Source organism: Pistacia vera, unplaced genomic scaffold (genome assembly GCF_008641045.1).
Source record: "Pistacia vera cultivar Batoury unplaced genomic scaffold, PisVer_v2 Contig101, whole genome shotgun sequence".
NCBI classification, from domain to species: domain Eukaryota; kingdom Viridiplantae; phylum Streptophyta; class Magnoliopsida; order Sapindales; family Anacardiaceae; genus Pistacia; species Pistacia vera.
Window position 1 is genome coordinate 66,974 of NW_022195039.1, and position 16,350 is coordinate 83,323.

Genomic DNA, 16,350 nt, shown 5'->3' on the forward strand with positions numbered 1-16,350 from the left:
CAAACCCAGAACATCAAAAATCATTCCCACTTATGATTTGGGATTATGGTGTGGAAGATGATATCCACGTGAAGAAGTATGTATCATTTTTACTTGACAGAGATGCAAACTGATATTCATTTTTTGGCCCACCATGAAGACTTGACTTGCTTAATTAAGCTGCTAAACTAATATTAGTAATATGCTTTAATTTACATTAAGAAATAAGACAAATGAAATTTGGTTTGGTTTTATCCGCTTTTGTAAGTCACATGCCCACTCAAATCTAAAAAGGGTTTTGTACAATGTCTTTTGTAGTCATTTTATATAAATTTCTTTGCTGGTTAGAGATCAGAGAATGGGGCAAAGGTCTTTTAATAAGATAAAGTGAAAGAGGAAGCAGGACTCACAAGCTATTATGATGAAAAAGGTGTAATTAATGTAATCAAACTTAGCCTTTTGTCTTTCTTCATTAATGCTCCACCTTCATATTCAATAAACAAACACAAAGCCTGTTGTTTTGATTTGAGCTCCCGCACCCTGTTGAAGCTTGAGCATAATGAGAGAGACCCTATAAAAATCTCAATCCAATATCTCGGATTATACACAGATAATACAGAAGAATACTTCCATGCTTCATTCATATTACCACTTTTCATTCATTATTCAGCATGCCCACTCTCTGTTCTATGTTAATATTATTTTCATGAATGGGGCCAGTTTGAGTCCACGTGAAATTGAAAGCTGTAAAAATCAAGGCAGAAAATACGATCCCATCCCGTCAATTGAAGTAACGAAGCAGCAAAAGACACGATTGATATGCATCATCTCATAAATAAAGAAAAATATGAATGAAACAAGAAACTTCTTGTGTTTGTGGGGCTGACCTGACAGTCCTTGAGTGCCTCTCTCCCTCACCTTTTATTTATTTTCTCTTTGACAAGAAGTATCCCAAATCCAAAAACTCATCGTCGTCGGCGGAAAACACAAAACCCAAAACCAGCACTCTTTCATAACAACAATAACACACATTAAATGCTCTCTCAGGTTTCTCAGTCACAATTTGCTGTTTCCTCCTGTCCTTTTTCTCACTCTCACTGTGTCTGTCTCGTGAACACCGCCATTTTTTTTTTAATTCAATTTTCTCTGGAAAAACAATGACAAAAACAAAAACATGCATTCTTTTTCTCTCTAATGCCCTAAACTAAAAGACAACAAAACGCATAAACCAGCCACTTGAAAATAATTTCGCATATTTCATGGCAACAACAACTACAACTACTACTAGTACAACGACCACTACTCATCTCAAAGTTCAAGCTCAGCCCATCAAGCCCAAACGCCGCAAGTATCGTGAAACCACTATCTCCTCCTCTGCCACCCCCACCACCTCTACCGCCATTACTACTACTACTACTGACTCCTCTGACCTTTACCCGACTCGGAAACTTGACCCGCCTACGATAGTCTCGCCTGATAATTCCTGGTGCTGCCCTGCTTCAAAGCCCATTTCAAATCCTCCACCAACGCCGCCGCAGCCGCAGCCACAGCAACAACAGCAAAGATCCGTCCGTACACCCGTAAGAGAGGCTGACCCGATACTAATACCGTATTCGCCTTCATCGTTCAGGATCCGGTTCTCTCCCGGGAGTCTATCGCCAGTCATGGACTTCACGCATACCTCACCAACATCATCAACGACAACAACGCTCAACGGTCACTCCTCAGATTCAGCATTCTCTTCAAGTTTCAGCAAATTTAATTCGGCTTTAACCGCGGGTCTTTTAAACCCGATGTCGCCCCCACCGGATAAAACCCGTTCCAGCCCGACACTTTTCGAAATGATGGCGAGTGAACCCGAGGTTCACCCGAAAGCCCAGATCCCAACAAGCCACAACTGTATCCCCATAATTCCGCCAAAAATGAGTCACTACCAACAACAAACATTTGATAGCCAGCAATTGAAAATGCAAAGAATTTCAGATCTTTTGCTGACGAGGAGTCCAGGTAATCAGTTCAACGAGGCGGCGTCGAGTGACATAAAACTAACTCTGAGTTCTAAGGATGGTATAAGCGTGTCCATCAATGTGCACAGACAGATAATTGTGGCACATAGTAGATTTTTCGCGGTTAAGTTATCGGATCGGTGGACAAAACAGCAGCAGAAAACTAATCTTCCGTACATTGTGGAGATTGCGGATTGTGATGACGTTGAGGTTTATATTGAGACTTTGAGGTTGATGTACAGTAAGGATCTTAAAAAGAAGTTGATGAGAGAGGATGTTTCCAAAGTTCTTGGTATCTTGAAGGTAAAGTGGTTAAAAAATTTTTTTTCTTTTTTTTGTCAAGTAAGAGCAGTAGTTATTGGTTTTTTTTTTTTCTTTTCTCGGTGTCAATTTTTATGTTTTGGGGTTTTCTTGTTTTTGAAATCTTATGGTCAAGTGTTAGGATTTATTTTTGTTGCTTAAAAACTGTATGCAGGATAAGGAAGGAAAATCAAAGATTTTGAATTAACTTAAAGCCTCCACTTAACTAGGAACATGCTAGTAAAATGGATTCTTTATGTGCAGTGAATAGTGTGGTTTCGGTTTTATGCTTTGTTGTGGGAAAATATAGCTAAGTTTAAAGGTTCTTACTCTAATATATATTTCCTTTTGTTAGGGAGGCCATGTAAAAGGATTTACCAACTGATCCTTTTTTGTCTTTCTTATAAATTCAAGTCAACCAAGATCTCCTATACACTTAACAAGGGTAGCAATCAACTCTTGAGAAAATTTGAAATTGCAAAATTCTGACTGTTTGATTAGAAGTTCTATATAGATCATTGTTGACTATTTTTGCAACTAAATTGAGGGTTGGGGTTTAGGGGATTTAATTGGTTGGTTTTTATGTGTGTTTTTTTAGGTTTCAGCAGCGATTGGGTTTGATGCGGGGGTTTTATCTTGTCTAGAGTACTTAGAAGCTGCACCATGGGCTGAGGATGAAGAGGAGAAAGTGGCTTCACTGTTATCAGAGCTCCGACTTGAAGGTGTTGGAGCTGGTGAAGTTTTGAAGAGGGTTTCAGTTGAAGTTAATGGTGGAACAGAAGAGGGTAGTGACAACGAGGAGGTGCTTCTCAAGCTTTTACATGTAGTTCTTGAAGGCAAAGATGAGAAGGCAAGACGCGAAATGAAGGGGCTGGTATCTAAGATGCTCCATGAAAATTCATCTCAAAATGATCTTCGAAAGGAGTCACTGTACTCTGCTTGTGATGGGTGTTTAAAATTGCTACGCCAGCATGTTCTCCAGGTGGCAACAGGGGATTTGCAGGATGTGGGACAGATTGCCAGGCAGGCGGATAATTTGCATTGGATTTTGGATATCTTGATTGATAGGCAGATTGCTGAGGACTTTTTAAAAACATGGGCTTCTCAATCTGAAGTATCTGAGGCACATTCAAAAGTTCCAGCCATCCATAGGTATGAGATTAGCAGAGTTACTGCTAGACTGTTTGTTGGAATTGGCAAAGGACAGTTATTGGCTTCAAAGGATGTGAGATACTTGCTTTTAAGGACTTGGTTGGAGCCTTTTTATGATGATTTTGGGTGGATGAGGAGGGCATCCAAAGGCCTTGATCGACACTTAATTGAAGATGGTCTTAGTAACACGATTCTTACTCTGCCTCTATCTTGGCAACAGGAAATTTTGCTTGCTTGGTTTAATAGATTCTTAAACTCTGGTGAGGATTGTCCTAACATACAAAGAGGGTTTGAAGTTTGGTGGAGGAGGGCCTTCTGGAGACGCAATGGTGAGCAGGAACGACCAAGGCAATTACGAATTACAACTGCAACTATTGAGAACTCATAAATTTACCTCTTGCGCCATGAAATAAATGATAATGCTCTAATGGATTTATTGCCTTCTTGTGATTGCTTTGGTCTTGGTTCTAAATTAATTTTTTTCTTTTTTGTCTCCTTCCTTGCTAAACCAGGACTGGATATTCTTTGGAGGAGTTGAGTTTCACTGTAGTGGATATGTGTCTGTTTGACTTCATATAACCGGGTTTAGTCTGGAAGAAGACAACATTCTCTGAATGCAACTCGCATGTATATGTGAAGATAAACTCAATAGAATGCTTGTTTTGTCCATTTGACACTTCAGTTGGTGCACGTATACTTTTGGTATTGGATTTAGTTTTCTTATTAGGATGGTCCATCTGTTCTTATGTTATCATCTTATATTTATATAGACTCTTATAGTCTTATTCGGTTGATCTCAAAGAAGAGGAACATTCTGGCTAACCAGGATTGGTTGTTCATGTCTGAGATATTAGAACTGGTTTTTATTGCAAGAGGGCTAGGTAAAGCATCCAGCAAATGTGATTGTATAGCAACAATGATGGGCTCAGCTTCACTTTGTAATCAGTTCTGTCCATGTTGACAATGGATAAGCTTGGAGCTATGAGATGGTGGAAATTAAGTGTAACTATATAAGGTTATATGGGATATCTCTGAAAAATCAATTTGGCCGCTGAGTAGTTGAAGCATTACAAACAGTTACCATCATTATCATTTCTCATTGCTGTATTGCCATTTTATTGGATTGGGTTGGTACTGGATCAGTTGGTGTTAATCATATGAATTACCATGCATGGTGTTAGATAACTAACCTGTATTTATTTTTATTTTTACTTTCGGAAATGTTATTATAAGTTTGATTGACACTCATCAGTTTGATTGCTTGGCTCAGTCTTAAGTTTTGAATTTTCTTATTTAGATAAATTCTCTCACCAGTTCCTCTGACTCTTATCTTGGAATTGTACGGACATGAGATAACCATTGAGGATATATCTGGATTTTTCTTCTCTTGTGCTATTTTTTCTTTGTTGTTTTGGTAGGAAGTCTGGTCATTTTGTTTTCCTCTATTGTCCTTATCTCCTTATGAGAACCATATGCATTCCATCCACTACATAAATATTGGGGGCATTATTAGAGCTGCCTTGTCTTTGTGTGGACTTCTTGTCGCTAGAGCTATTAGAATGCCGAATATTTGGCAGGAAATTTTGAATTTTTTCAGACACATCTAGATGAAAGTTGGTGTTTTGCTGTTATGACAATTGCTAGTTCATGGTTTCATGGACAGAGGCCAATGTGAATCTGCAGTCTAATGAAACTTATTTCATTTTGTGATTTTTGTTTTGTGATCCCAATACTTTGCTTTTGAGGTGATACTTAGTACTAGCTTTTCCTTCCGAGAATAACTTTAGAATAGCTTCAGAGTATCAAGCCATGTGAATCATATTCTCTTTAGGTAACCTAAAGAATAACTTCCCTGGTGGTTTTCCTGTTAGTGTTTGATGTTCTTTACTTGCTTCCAGGCAAAAACAGAACGTTCTTTCATTATTTTTCTAGGATACGGAGTTTCAGATTTCAACTTTACAGGTACCAGTTCGCTGTAGGATTCTCAAGCTTTCTTATCATCCTTTTCTTGAGTTCTAGGCAATGTAGATTAGGGAAGCACCACTATCATATTATTCATGTTTAAGGGTCCAGTTAGCTTAACCAAACTGCTTAAAAGATTTGGTTTCCAACAATAATTGGATTCTTTTACCCCATTTAAAAAAATGTCAATCTTGCAACAGGTTTTTGATGTTTGTTTTCATGTTAAATTTGGTGGTTGAATGAATGAATGAATGAAGGTAGCTTGTGCCCACCTCCTGCTGGTAACTTTCCTTGTGCATGTGCTGGAATTGATGTTAAAGTTTGATAGAGACAATTTTGACAGGACTTATTTTATTTGATGATTTTGTGTCACCATTTTCAATCAAGATCCGTGCAGCTCTCTATTGATGGAACATGCACTACCAAGAAATTTCCTCAGTTCTCCTATACCAAAATCTTTATGTAGACGTCAAAACTTTATAATATACAACCCACTGTTAAGTTTTCACTTTAAGAATATGTTGGGTACTCATTTAGTAATGAACAAACATGAAGAACTATTACATTTAAGTGGGATTAGGGTTGGCAATTTTTAGGTCCTTATTTCCGTTCTCCTTAAGATATCGTTACCTGACCTCAAGCTTCGGCCTCCACTCCGGAGTTTTGGAACCAAGGTGATAGAGTAGAGTGTGTTTGTTTTATTATTTTGGGTATGATTTTTTTAAAAATTGAGTTGAGTGGTTATTACGAGGTAAAATTTAAAAATTAACAGAAACATCCCCTTGGGTTTGTTAATTTAGTTAAACACCCTTACAATAAAACATTGAAAATTAGTAAAATCACCCCCATTCACCCATTAAATGCTGACCACCACCGTTGAAGGGTGGTCGACAGTCATTGTAATGGTGCATGACCGGTTAGATCTAGCCGGTCGTACATCGATATGACATTTTTCGATCAAATTCACAGTGGATTAGACCACATTTGGTCATCAACGACGACCATGATGACTAGTTATGACCAAATATCTGGCCGTTGAATCTTTGGTTGTAGATTTAGTCTTTTCCGACCAGATCCACGATGGATTTGGCATGGAAAATGGTAGACTGGCACATTACCGGCCAGATCCAATTGGTACCCCATTACGCCAAATTTCGGCCACCTTCCGACGGTGGTGGCCGAAATCTGGCAAATGTGGGTGAGCAGTGGCAGATTTACTTAATGACGAGTGGGGACCACGGCCCCCACTCAAACTTTAAAAAACTTTGATTGTATAAATATTTATATTTAGTTGTATTTTACCCCCTATAAGACTTTGACATTTTGCCCCCACAAATTTTTTTGTTTATTTTTTGCTCCCATCGAGTGAAATTTCTGGATCCGCCACTATGGGTGAGTGAGGGTGTTTTGGTTAATTTCTAAAACTTTTTTAGGGAAATTAACAAATTTAAGGGGTTTAACAGAGTTGAATAAAATAGAATTAGATTTTTAGAATAAGGAAACAAATATGTTTTTTAGGTATGATAGGGTATAAATAAAGAAACAAATACAACCTTAAATTTTTGTGTGGGTTTTCACCTTTTCCCACCTCCACCCTAATCCCGGCCTCTGGTTGCAGGGTATAATTTTCTCCATTATTGCCTCTAACCTTGACTTTTTTTGAGGGTATAAGCTTGCTTTCATAATCTCTAAAGAGGAGCAATGAAGCTTGGTCCATTGGTAGGTTTATGTTGTATTCATGAACTCTATGGCTACGCGCATGTTTACCTTAAAAAAACATTAAAAAAATATATTTTAAATCATAAATACACAAACCAAAGCCCTAACCCTAACCCTAACCCTGGCATTAATTAAAATTTTCAAATTTTGAATTGAAAAACATTTAATGTTCGTATTTCCTATTGGTCCACAACTTATAAATATCTAATTTCGTAATCTACCCAATCATCAGTCTTTTAAACCCGATGTCGCCCCCACCGGATAAAACCCGTTCCAGCCCGACACTTTTCGAAATGATGGCGAGTGAACCCGAGGTTCACCCGAAAGCCCAGATCCCAACAAGCCACAACAGTATCCCCATAATTCCGCCAAAAATGAGTCATACCAACAACAAAACTTTGATAGCCAGCAATTGAAAATGCAAAGAATTTCAGATCTTTTGCTACGAGGAGTCCAGGTAATCAGTTCAACGAGGCGGCGTCGAGTGACATAAAACTAACTCTGAGTTCTAGATGGTTAAGCGTGTCCATCAAGTGCACAGACAGATATTGTGGCACATAGTAGATTTTTGCGGCGTTAAGTTACGGATCGGTGGACAAAACGCAGCAGAAAACTAATCTTCCGTACATTTGGAGATGGCGGATTGTGATGACGTTGAGGTTTAATTGAGACTTTGAGGTTGATGTACAGTAAGGATCTTAAAAGAAGTTGATGAGAGAGGATGTTTCCAAAGTTCTTGGTATCTTGAAGGTAAAGTGGTTAAAAATTTTTTTTCTTTTTTTTGTCAAGTAAGAGCTAGTTTTGGATTTTTTTTTTTTCTTTTCCGGTGTCATTTTTAGGTTTTGGGGTTTTCTTGTTTTTGAAATCTTATGGTCAAGTGTTGATTTATTTTTGTTGCTTAAAACTGTATGCAGGATAAGGAAGGAAAACAAAGATTTTGAATTCTTAAAGCCTCCACTTAACTAGGAACATGCTAGTAAAATGGATTCTTTATGTGCAGTGATTAGTGTGTTTCGGTTTTATGCTTTGTTGTGGGAAAATATAGCTAGTTTAAAGGTTCTTACTCTAATATATATTTCCTTTTGTTAGGGAGGCCATGTAAAAGGATTTACCACCTGACCTTTTTTGTCTTTTATAAATTCAAGTCAACCAAGATCTCCTATACACTTAACAAGGGTAGCAATCAACCTCTGAGAAAATTTGAAATTGCAAAATTTGAGTGTTTGATTAGAAGTTCTATATAGATCATTGTTGACTATTTTTGCAACTAAATTGAGGGTTGTGGTTAAGGGGATTTATTGGTTGTTTTTTTATGTGTATTTTTTATGTTTCAGCAGCGATTGGTTGATGCGGGTTTTTTATCTTGTCTAGAGTACTTAGAAGCTGCACCATGGGCTGAGGATGAAGAGGAGAAAGTGGCTTCACTGTTATCAGAGCTCCGACTTGAAGTGTTTGGAGCTGGTAAGTTTTGAAGAGGGTTTCAGTGAATTAATGGTGGAACAGAAGAGGGTATGACAACGAGGAGGTGCTTCTCAAGCTTTACATGTAGTTCTTGAAGGCAAAGATGAGAAGCCAAGACGCGAATGAAGGGGCTGGTATCTAAGATGCTCATGAAAATTCATCTCAAAATGATCTTCGAAAGGAGTCACTGTACTCTGCTTGTGGGGTGTTTTAAAATTGCTACGCCAGCATGTTCTCCAGGTGGCAACAGGGGATTTGCAGGATGTGGGACAGATTGCCAGGCAGGCGGATAATTTGCATTGGATTTTGGATATCTTGATTGATAGGCAGATGCTGAGACTTTTTAAAACATGGGCTTCTCAATCTGAAGTACTGAGGCACATTCAAAAGTTCCACCATCCTAGTATGAGTTTAGCAGAGTTACTGCTAGACTGTTTGTTGGAATTGGCAAAGGACAGTTATTGGCTTCAAAGGATGTGAGATACTTGCTTTTAAGGACTTGGTTGGAGCCTTTTTATGATGATTTTGGGTGGATGAGAGGGCATCCAAAGGCCTTGACCGACTTATTGAATTGGTCTTAGTAAACGACTTTCTTACTCTGCCTCTATCTTGGCAACAGGAAATTTTGCTTGCTTGGTTTAATATATCTTAAACTCTGGTGAGGATTGTCCTAACATACAGAGAGGGTTTGAAGTTTGGTGGAGGAGGGCCTTCTGGAGACGCAATGGTGAGCAGGAACGACCAAGGCAATTACGAATTACAACTGCAACTATTGAGAACTCTAAATTTACCTCTTGCGCCATGAAATAAATGATAATGCCTAATGGATTTATTGCCTTCTTGTGATTGCTTTGGTCTTGGTTCTAAATTAATTTTTTTTCTTTTTGTCTCCTTCCTTGCTAAACCAGGACTGGATCTTTGGAGGAGTTGAGTTCACTGTAGTGGATATGTGTCTGTTTGACTTCATATAACCGGGTTTAGTCTGGAAAGACAACATTCTCTGATGCAACTCGCATGTATATGTGAAGATAACTCAGTAATGCTTGTTTTGTCCATTTGACACTTCAGTTGGTGCACGTATCTTTGGTATTGGATTTAGTTTTTCTTTAGGATGGTCCATCTGTTCTTATGTTATCATCTATATTTATAGACTCTTATAGTCTTATTCGGTGATCTCAAAGAAGAGGAACATTCTGGCTAACCAGGATTGGTTGTTCATGTCTGAGATATTAGAACTGGTTTTTATTGCAGAGGGCTAGGTAAAGCATCGCAAATGTGATTATAGCAACAATGATGGGCTCAGCTTCTCTTTGTAATCAGTTCTGTCCATGTTGACAATGGATAAGCTTGGAGCTATGATGGTGGAAATTAAGTGTAACTATATAAGGTATATGGAATATCTCTGAAAATTCATGGCCGCTGAGTAGTTGAACATTACAACAGTTACCATCATTATCATTTCTCATTGCTGTATTGCCTTTATTGGATTGGGTTGGTACTGGATCAGTTGGTGTTAATCTATGAATTACCATGCATGGTGTTAGATAACTAACCTGTATTTATTTTTATTTTTACTTTCGGAAATGTTATTATAAGTTTGATTGACACTCATCATTTTGATTCTTGGCTCAGTCTTAGTTTTGAATTTTCTTATTTAATAAATTCTGGCACTAATTCCTCTGACTCTTATCTTGGATTGTACGGACATGAATAACCATGAGGATATATCTGGATTTTTCTTCTCTTGTGCTATTTTTTCTTTGTTGTTTGGTAGGTTAATTGATTCTATTGAAAGTTTAGTAAGAATAAACTCATCAATTGATATACGAAAGATATGAACTAAACTGTAGATGATATGGACAATTAGATGGCCCTTTTACAAGTCCAAGCTTTCGTCCCGAGCCCAGATTCTAAACTCAAATAAACCCAATAATAACGTTCTAAATTCGGCCTATGTTTATCTCAAAAAATACCTTCAGCTAGACTCAAGTATTGCAGACGAGCCTATACGAGAAAATTGATGAGCCCAAATTATGGCATTGTAATATTTTCACCACCAAAAGGGTTTGAATGATTATCCACCTAACTCCAAAACTAGAAAGTCTGCTCCACTCAACTTCATAATAGCACCACTGTTCCCTGTAGTCCATTAAAGACCGCATCCATGAAAGTACTTGAATGAGCTCGGTCATATTCATTGCTCTGAACAATGAAATTATAACAAATACTTGCATGATTTCTCTTGGAAGTTTTGATTGTTGTCCTCAAGAATTCCATTAAAATAATGGTGGCAACAGAGGGTGAGGAGAGATCCACTAAAATCCACACACAGCCTCAAACCCAGAACATCAAAAATCATTCCCACTTATGATTTGGGATTATGGTGTGGAAGATGATATCCACGTGAAGAAGTATGTATCATTTTTACTTGACAGAGATGCAAACTGATATTCATTTTTTGGCCCACCATGAAGACTTGACTTGCTTAATTAAGCTGCTAAACTAATATTAGTAATATGCTTTAATTTACATTAAGCAATAAGACAAATGAAATTTGGTTTGGTTTTATCTGCTTTTGTAAGTCACATGCCCACTCAAATCTAAAAAGGGTTTTATACAAAGTCTTTTGTGGTCATTTTATATAAATTTCTTTGCTGATTAGAGATCAGAGATTGGGGCAAAGGTCTTTTAATAAGATAAAGTGAAAGAGGAAGCAGGACTCACAAGCTATTATGATGAAAAAGGTGTAATTAATGTAATCAAACATAGCCTTTTGTCTTTCTTCATTAATGCTCCACCTTCATATTCAATAAACAAACACAAAGCCTGTTGTTTTGATTTGAGCACCCGCACCCTGCTGAAGCCTGCTTGAGCATAATGAGAGAGACCCTAGAACTTATTACATTTACTTATCTTAGAATAAAAGAATATAACTTTTTTTTTTTTTAATTATGGGGATGTTCGAGTTACTTTATACATATTTTAATTAATCTTTCGAAATTTTGAAATTACCAGTTGGATAAAAGTTCTAATGACTATCCTTGTTAGTATTCAAAAAAAGACTTAAACTTAAAATCTCTTGAATAATACACCTAAAAATCCTTATCGAACAGCTAAATCACCTAAAAATAGTGCAAAAGAATACTTCCGCTTCTTTCATATTACCATTTTAAATTCATTATTCAGCATGCCCACCCTCTGTTCTATGTTAAATATTATTTTCATGAATGGGGCCAGTTTGAGTCCACGTGAAATTGAAAACTGTAAAAATCAAGGCAGAAAATACGATCCCATCCCGTCAATTGAAGTAACGAAGCAGCAAAGGACACGATTGATATGCATCATCTCATAGATAAAGAAAAATATGAATGAAACCAAAAACTTCTTGTGTTTGTGGGGCTAACCTGCCTCTCCCTCAACTTTTATATTTATTTTCTCTTTGACTAGAAGTATCCCAAATCCAAAAACTCATCGTCATCGGCGGAAAACCCAAAACCAGCACTCTTTCATAACGAACAATAACACACATTAAATGCTCTCTCAGGTTTCTCAGTCACAATTTGCTGTCTCCTCCTGTCCTTTTTCTCACTCTCACTGTGTCTGTCTCGTGAACACCGCCATTTTTTTTTAATTCAATTTTCTCTGGAAAAACAATGACAAAAACAAAAACATGCATTCTTTTTCTCTCTAATGCCCTAAACTAAAGGACAACAAAACGCATAAACCAGCCACTAGAAACTAATTTCGCATATTTCATGGCAACAACAACTACAACTACTACTAGTACAACTACCACTACTCATCTCAAAGTTCAAGCTCAGCCCATCAAGCCCAAACGCCGCAAGTATCGTGAAACCACTATCTCCTCCTCTGCCACCCCCACCACCTCTACCGCCATTACTACTACTACTACTGACTCCTCTGACCTTTACCCGACTCGGAAACTTGACCCGCCTACGATAGTCTCGCCTGATAATTCCTGGTGCTGCCCTGCTTCAAAACCCATTTCAAATCCTCCACCAACGCCGCCGCAGCCGCAGCCACAGCAACAACAGCAAAGATCCGTCCGTACACCCGTAAGAGAGGCTGACCCGATACTAATACCGTATTCGCCTTCATCGTTCAGGATCCGGTTCTCTCCCGGGAGTCTATCGCCAGTCATGGACTTCACGCATACCTCACCAACATCATCAACGACAACAACGCTCAACGGTCACTCCTCAGATTCAGCATTCTCTTCAAGTTTCAGCAAATTTAATTCGGCTTTAACCGCGGGTCTTTTAAACCCGATGTCGCCCCCACCGGATAAAACCCGTTCCAGCCCGACACTTTTCGAAATGATGGCGAGTGAACCCGAGGTTCACCCGAAAGCCCAGATCCCAACAAGCCACAACTGTATCCCCATAATTCCGCCAAAAATGAGTCACTACCAACAACAAACATTTGATAGCCAGCAATTGAAAATGCAAAGAATTTCAGATCTTTTGCTGACGAGGAGTCCAGGTAATCAGTTCAACGAGGCGGCGTCGAGTGACATAAAACTAACTCTGAGTTCTAAGGATGGTATAAGCGTGTCCATCAATGTGCACAGACAGATAATTGTGGCACATAGTAGATTTTTCGCGGTTAAGTTATCGGATCGGTGGACAAAACAGCAGCAGAAAACTAATCTTCCGTACATTGTGGAGATTGCGGATTGTGATGACGTTGAGGTTTATATTGAGACTTTGAGGTTGATGTACAGTAAGGATCTTAAAAAGAAGTTGATGAGAGAGGATGTTTCCAAAGTTCTTGGTATCTTGAAGGTAAAGTGGTTAAAAAATTTTTTTTCTTTTTTTTGTCAAGTAAGAGCAGTAGTTATTGGTTTTTTTTTTTTCTTTTCTCGGTGTCAATTTTTATGTTTTGGGGTTTTCTTGTTTTTGAAATCTTATGGTCAAGTGTTAGGATTTATTTTTGTTGCTTAAAAACTGTATGCAGGATAAGGAAGGAAAATCAAAGATTTTGAATTAACTTAAAGCCTCCACTTAACTAGGAACATGCTAGTAAAATGGATTCTTTATGTGCAGTGAATAGTGTGGTTTCGGTTTTATGCTTTGTTGTGGGAAAATATAGCTAAGTTTAAAGGTTCTTACTCTAATATATATTTCCTTTTGTTAGGGAGGCCATGTAAAAGGATTTACCAACTGATCCTTTTTTGTCTTTCTTATAAATTCAAGTCAACCAAGATCTCCTATACACTTAACAAGGGTAGCAATCAACTCTTGAGAAAATTTGAAATTGCAAAATTCTGACTGTTTGATTAGAAGTTCTATATAGATCATTGTTGACTATTTTTGCAACTAAATTGAGGGTTGGGGTTTAGGGGATTTAATTGGTTGGTTTTTATGTGTGTTTTTTTAGGTTTCAGCAGCGATTGGGTTTGATGCGGGGGTTTTATCTTGTCTAGAGTACTTAGAAGCTGCACCATGGGCTGAGGATGAAGAGGAGAAAGTGGCTTCACTGTTATCAGAGCTCCGACTTGAAGGTGTTGGAGCTGGTGAAGTTTTGAAGAGGGTTTCAGTTGAAGTTAATGGTGGAACAGAAGAGGGTAGTGACAACGAGGAGGTGCTTCTCAAGCTTTTACATGTAGTTCTTGAAGGCAAAGATGAGAAGGCAAGACGCGAAATGAAGGGGCTGGTATCTAAGATGCTCCATGAAAATTCATCTCAAAATGATCTTCGAAAGGAGTCACTGTACTCTGCTTGTGATGGGTGTTTAAAATTGCTACGCCAGCATGTTCTCCAGGTGGCAACAGGGGATTTGCAGGATGTGGGACAGATTGCCAGGCAGGCGGATAATTTGCATTGGATTTTGGATATCTTGATTGATAGGCAGATTGCTGAGGACTTTTTAAAAACATGGGCTTCTCAATCTGAAGTATCTGAGGCACATTCAAAAGTTCCAGCCATCCATAGGTATGAGATTAGCAGAGTTACTGCTAGACTGTTTGTTGGAATTGGCAAAGGACAGTTATTGGCTTCAAAGGATGTGAGATACTTGCTTTTAAGGACTTGGTTGGAGCCTTTTTATGATGATTTTGGGTGGATGAGGAGGGCATCCAAAGGCCTTGATCGACACTTAATTGAAGATGGTCTTAGTAACACGATTCTTACTCTGCCTCTATCTTGGCAACAGGAAATTTTGCTTGCTTGGTTTAATAGATTCTTAAACTCTGGTGAGGATTGTCCTAACATACAAAGAGGGTTTGAAGTTTGGTGGAGGAGGGCCTTCTGGAGACGCAATGGTGAGCAGGAACGACCAAGGCAATTACGAATTACAACTGCAACTATTGAGAACTCATAAATTTACCTCTTGCACCATGAAATAAATGATAATGCTCTAATGGATCTATTGCCTTCTTGTGATTGCTTTGGTCTTGGTTCTACATTAATTTTTTTCTTTTTTGTCTCCTTCCTTGCTAAACCAGGACTGGATATTCTTTGGAGGAGTTGAGTTTCACTGTAGTGGACATGTGTCTGTTTGACTTCATATAACCGGGTTTAGTCTGGAAGAAGACGAACATTCTCTGAATGCAACTCACATATATATGTGAAGATAAACTCAATAGAATGCTTGTTTTGTCCATTTGACGCTTGAGTTGGTGCACGTATACTTTTGGCATTGGATTTAGTTTTCTTATTAGGATGGTCCATCTGTTCTTATGTTATCATCTTATATTTATATAGACTCTTATAGTCTTATTCAGTGGATCTCAAAGAAGAGGAACATTCTGGCTAACCAGGATTGGTTGTTCATGTCTGAGATATTAGAACTGGTTTTTATTGCAAGAGGGCTAGTTAAAGCATCCAGCAAATGTGATTGGATAGCAACAATGATGGGCTCAGCTTCGCTTTGTAATCAGTTCTGTCCATGTTGACAATGGATAAGCTTGGAGCTATGAGATGGTGGAAATTAAGTGTAACTATATAAGGTTATATGGGATATCTCTGAAAAATCAATTTGGCCGCTGAGTAGTTGAAGCATTACAAACAGTTACCATCATTATCATTTCTCATTGCTGTACTGCCATTTTATTGGATTGGGTTGGTACTGGATCAGTTGGTGTTAATCATATGAATTACCATGCATGGTGTTAGATAACTAACCTGTATTTATTTTTATTTTTACTTTCGGAAATGTTATTATAAGTTTAATTGACACTCATCAGTTTGATTTCTTGGCTCAGTCTTAAGTTTTGAATTTTCTTATTTAGATAAATTCTCTCACCAGTTCCTCTGACTCTTATCTTGGAATTGTATGGGACATGAGATAACCATTGAGGATATATCTGGATTTTTCTTCTCTTGTGCTATTTTTTCTTTGTTGTTTTGGTAGGAAGTCTGGTCATTTTGTTTTCCTCTATTGTCCTGTTCTCCTTATGAGAACCATATGCATTCCATCCACTACATAAATATTGGGGGCATTATTAGAGCTGCCTTGTCTTTGTGTGGACTTCTTGTCGCTAGAGCTATTAGAATGCCGAATATTTGGCAGGAAATTTTGAATTTTTTCAGACACATCTAGATGAAAGTTGGTGTTTTGCTGTTATGACAATTGCTAGTTCATGGTTTCATGGACAGAGGCCAATGTGAATCTGCAGTCTAATGAAACTTATTTCATTTTGTGATTTTTGTTTTGTGATCCCAATACTTTGCTTTTGAGGTGATACTTAGTACTAGCTTTTCCTTCCGAGAATAACTTTAGAATAGCTTCAGAGTATCAAGCCATGTGA

The 16,350-nt window shown here is 38.0% G+C and overlaps 2 protein-coding genes and 1 pseudogene across 4 annotated transcripts; all 3 read left to right on the plus strand.

Moving 5' to 3' along the window:
- The first annotated feature begins 1,238 nt into the window (after window positions 1-1,238).
- On the plus strand, window positions 1,239-3,990 carry LOC116112886 (BTB/POZ domain-containing protein At1g63850-like). 2 transcript variants are annotated; one of them, XM_031399104.1, is made up of 3 exons: window positions 1,239-2,288; window positions 2,884-3,766; window positions 3,950-3,990. In XM_031399104.1, the coding sequence occupies exons 1-3, from the start codon at window positions 1,239-1,241 to the stop codon at window positions 3,973-3,975; spliced, it is 1,959 nt and encodes a 652-aa protein (XP_031254964.1). In that variant the 3' UTR covers window positions 3,976-3,990. The 2 variants fall into 2 exon arrangements, with proteins under 2 accessions (XP_031254964.1, XP_031254899.1); XM_031399039.1 differs by lacking the exon at window positions 3,950-3,990 and having other exon boundaries at window positions 2,884-3,868.
- A 3,546-nt stretch (window positions 3,991-7,536) lies between these two features.
- Window positions 7,537-9,389, plus strand: LOC116107483 (annotated as a pseudogene).
- Window positions 9,390-12,001: 2,612 nt separating this feature from the next.
- LOC116111655 (BTB/POZ domain-containing protein At1g63850-like) lies at window positions 12,002-15,859 on the plus strand. Of its 2 annotated transcripts, XM_031397895.1 has the most exons (3): window positions 12,002-13,384; window positions 13,980-14,862; window positions 15,046-15,859. In XM_031397895.1, exons 1-3 carry the CDS (start codon window positions 12,335-12,337, stop codon window positions 15,069-15,071), a joined length of 1,959 nt encoding a protein of 652 aa, XP_031253755.1. In that variant the 5' UTR covers window positions 12,002-12,334; the 3' UTR covers window positions 15,072-15,859. The 2 variants fall into 2 exon arrangements, with proteins under 2 accessions (XP_031253755.1, XP_031253689.1); XM_031397829.1 differs by having other exon boundaries at window positions 12,003-13,384; window positions 13,980-15,858.
- The last annotated feature ends 491 nt before the right edge of the window (window positions 15,860-16,350 follow it).

What these genes read in the sequence shown, in the direction of transcription:
- LOC116112886 (XM_031399039.1), top strand. Translation starts at nt 1,239, where the DNA reads ATGGCAACAACAACTACAACTACTACTAGTACAACGACCACTACTCAT. An exon ending in AAGTTCTTGGTATCTTGAAG is followed by an intron (nt 2,289 to 2,883) that starts GTAAAGTGGTTA and finishes GTGTTTTTTTAG; the next exon opens with GTTTCAGCAGCGATTGGGTT.
- LOC116111655 (XM_031397829.1), top strand. Translation starts at nt 12,335, where the DNA reads ATGGCAACAACAACTACAACTACTACTAGTACAACTACCACTACTCAT. An exon ending in AAGTTCTTGGTATCTTGAAG is followed by an intron (nt 13,385 to 13,979) that starts GTAAAGTGGTTA and finishes GTGTTTTTTTAG; the next exon opens with GTTTCAGCAGCGATTGGGTT.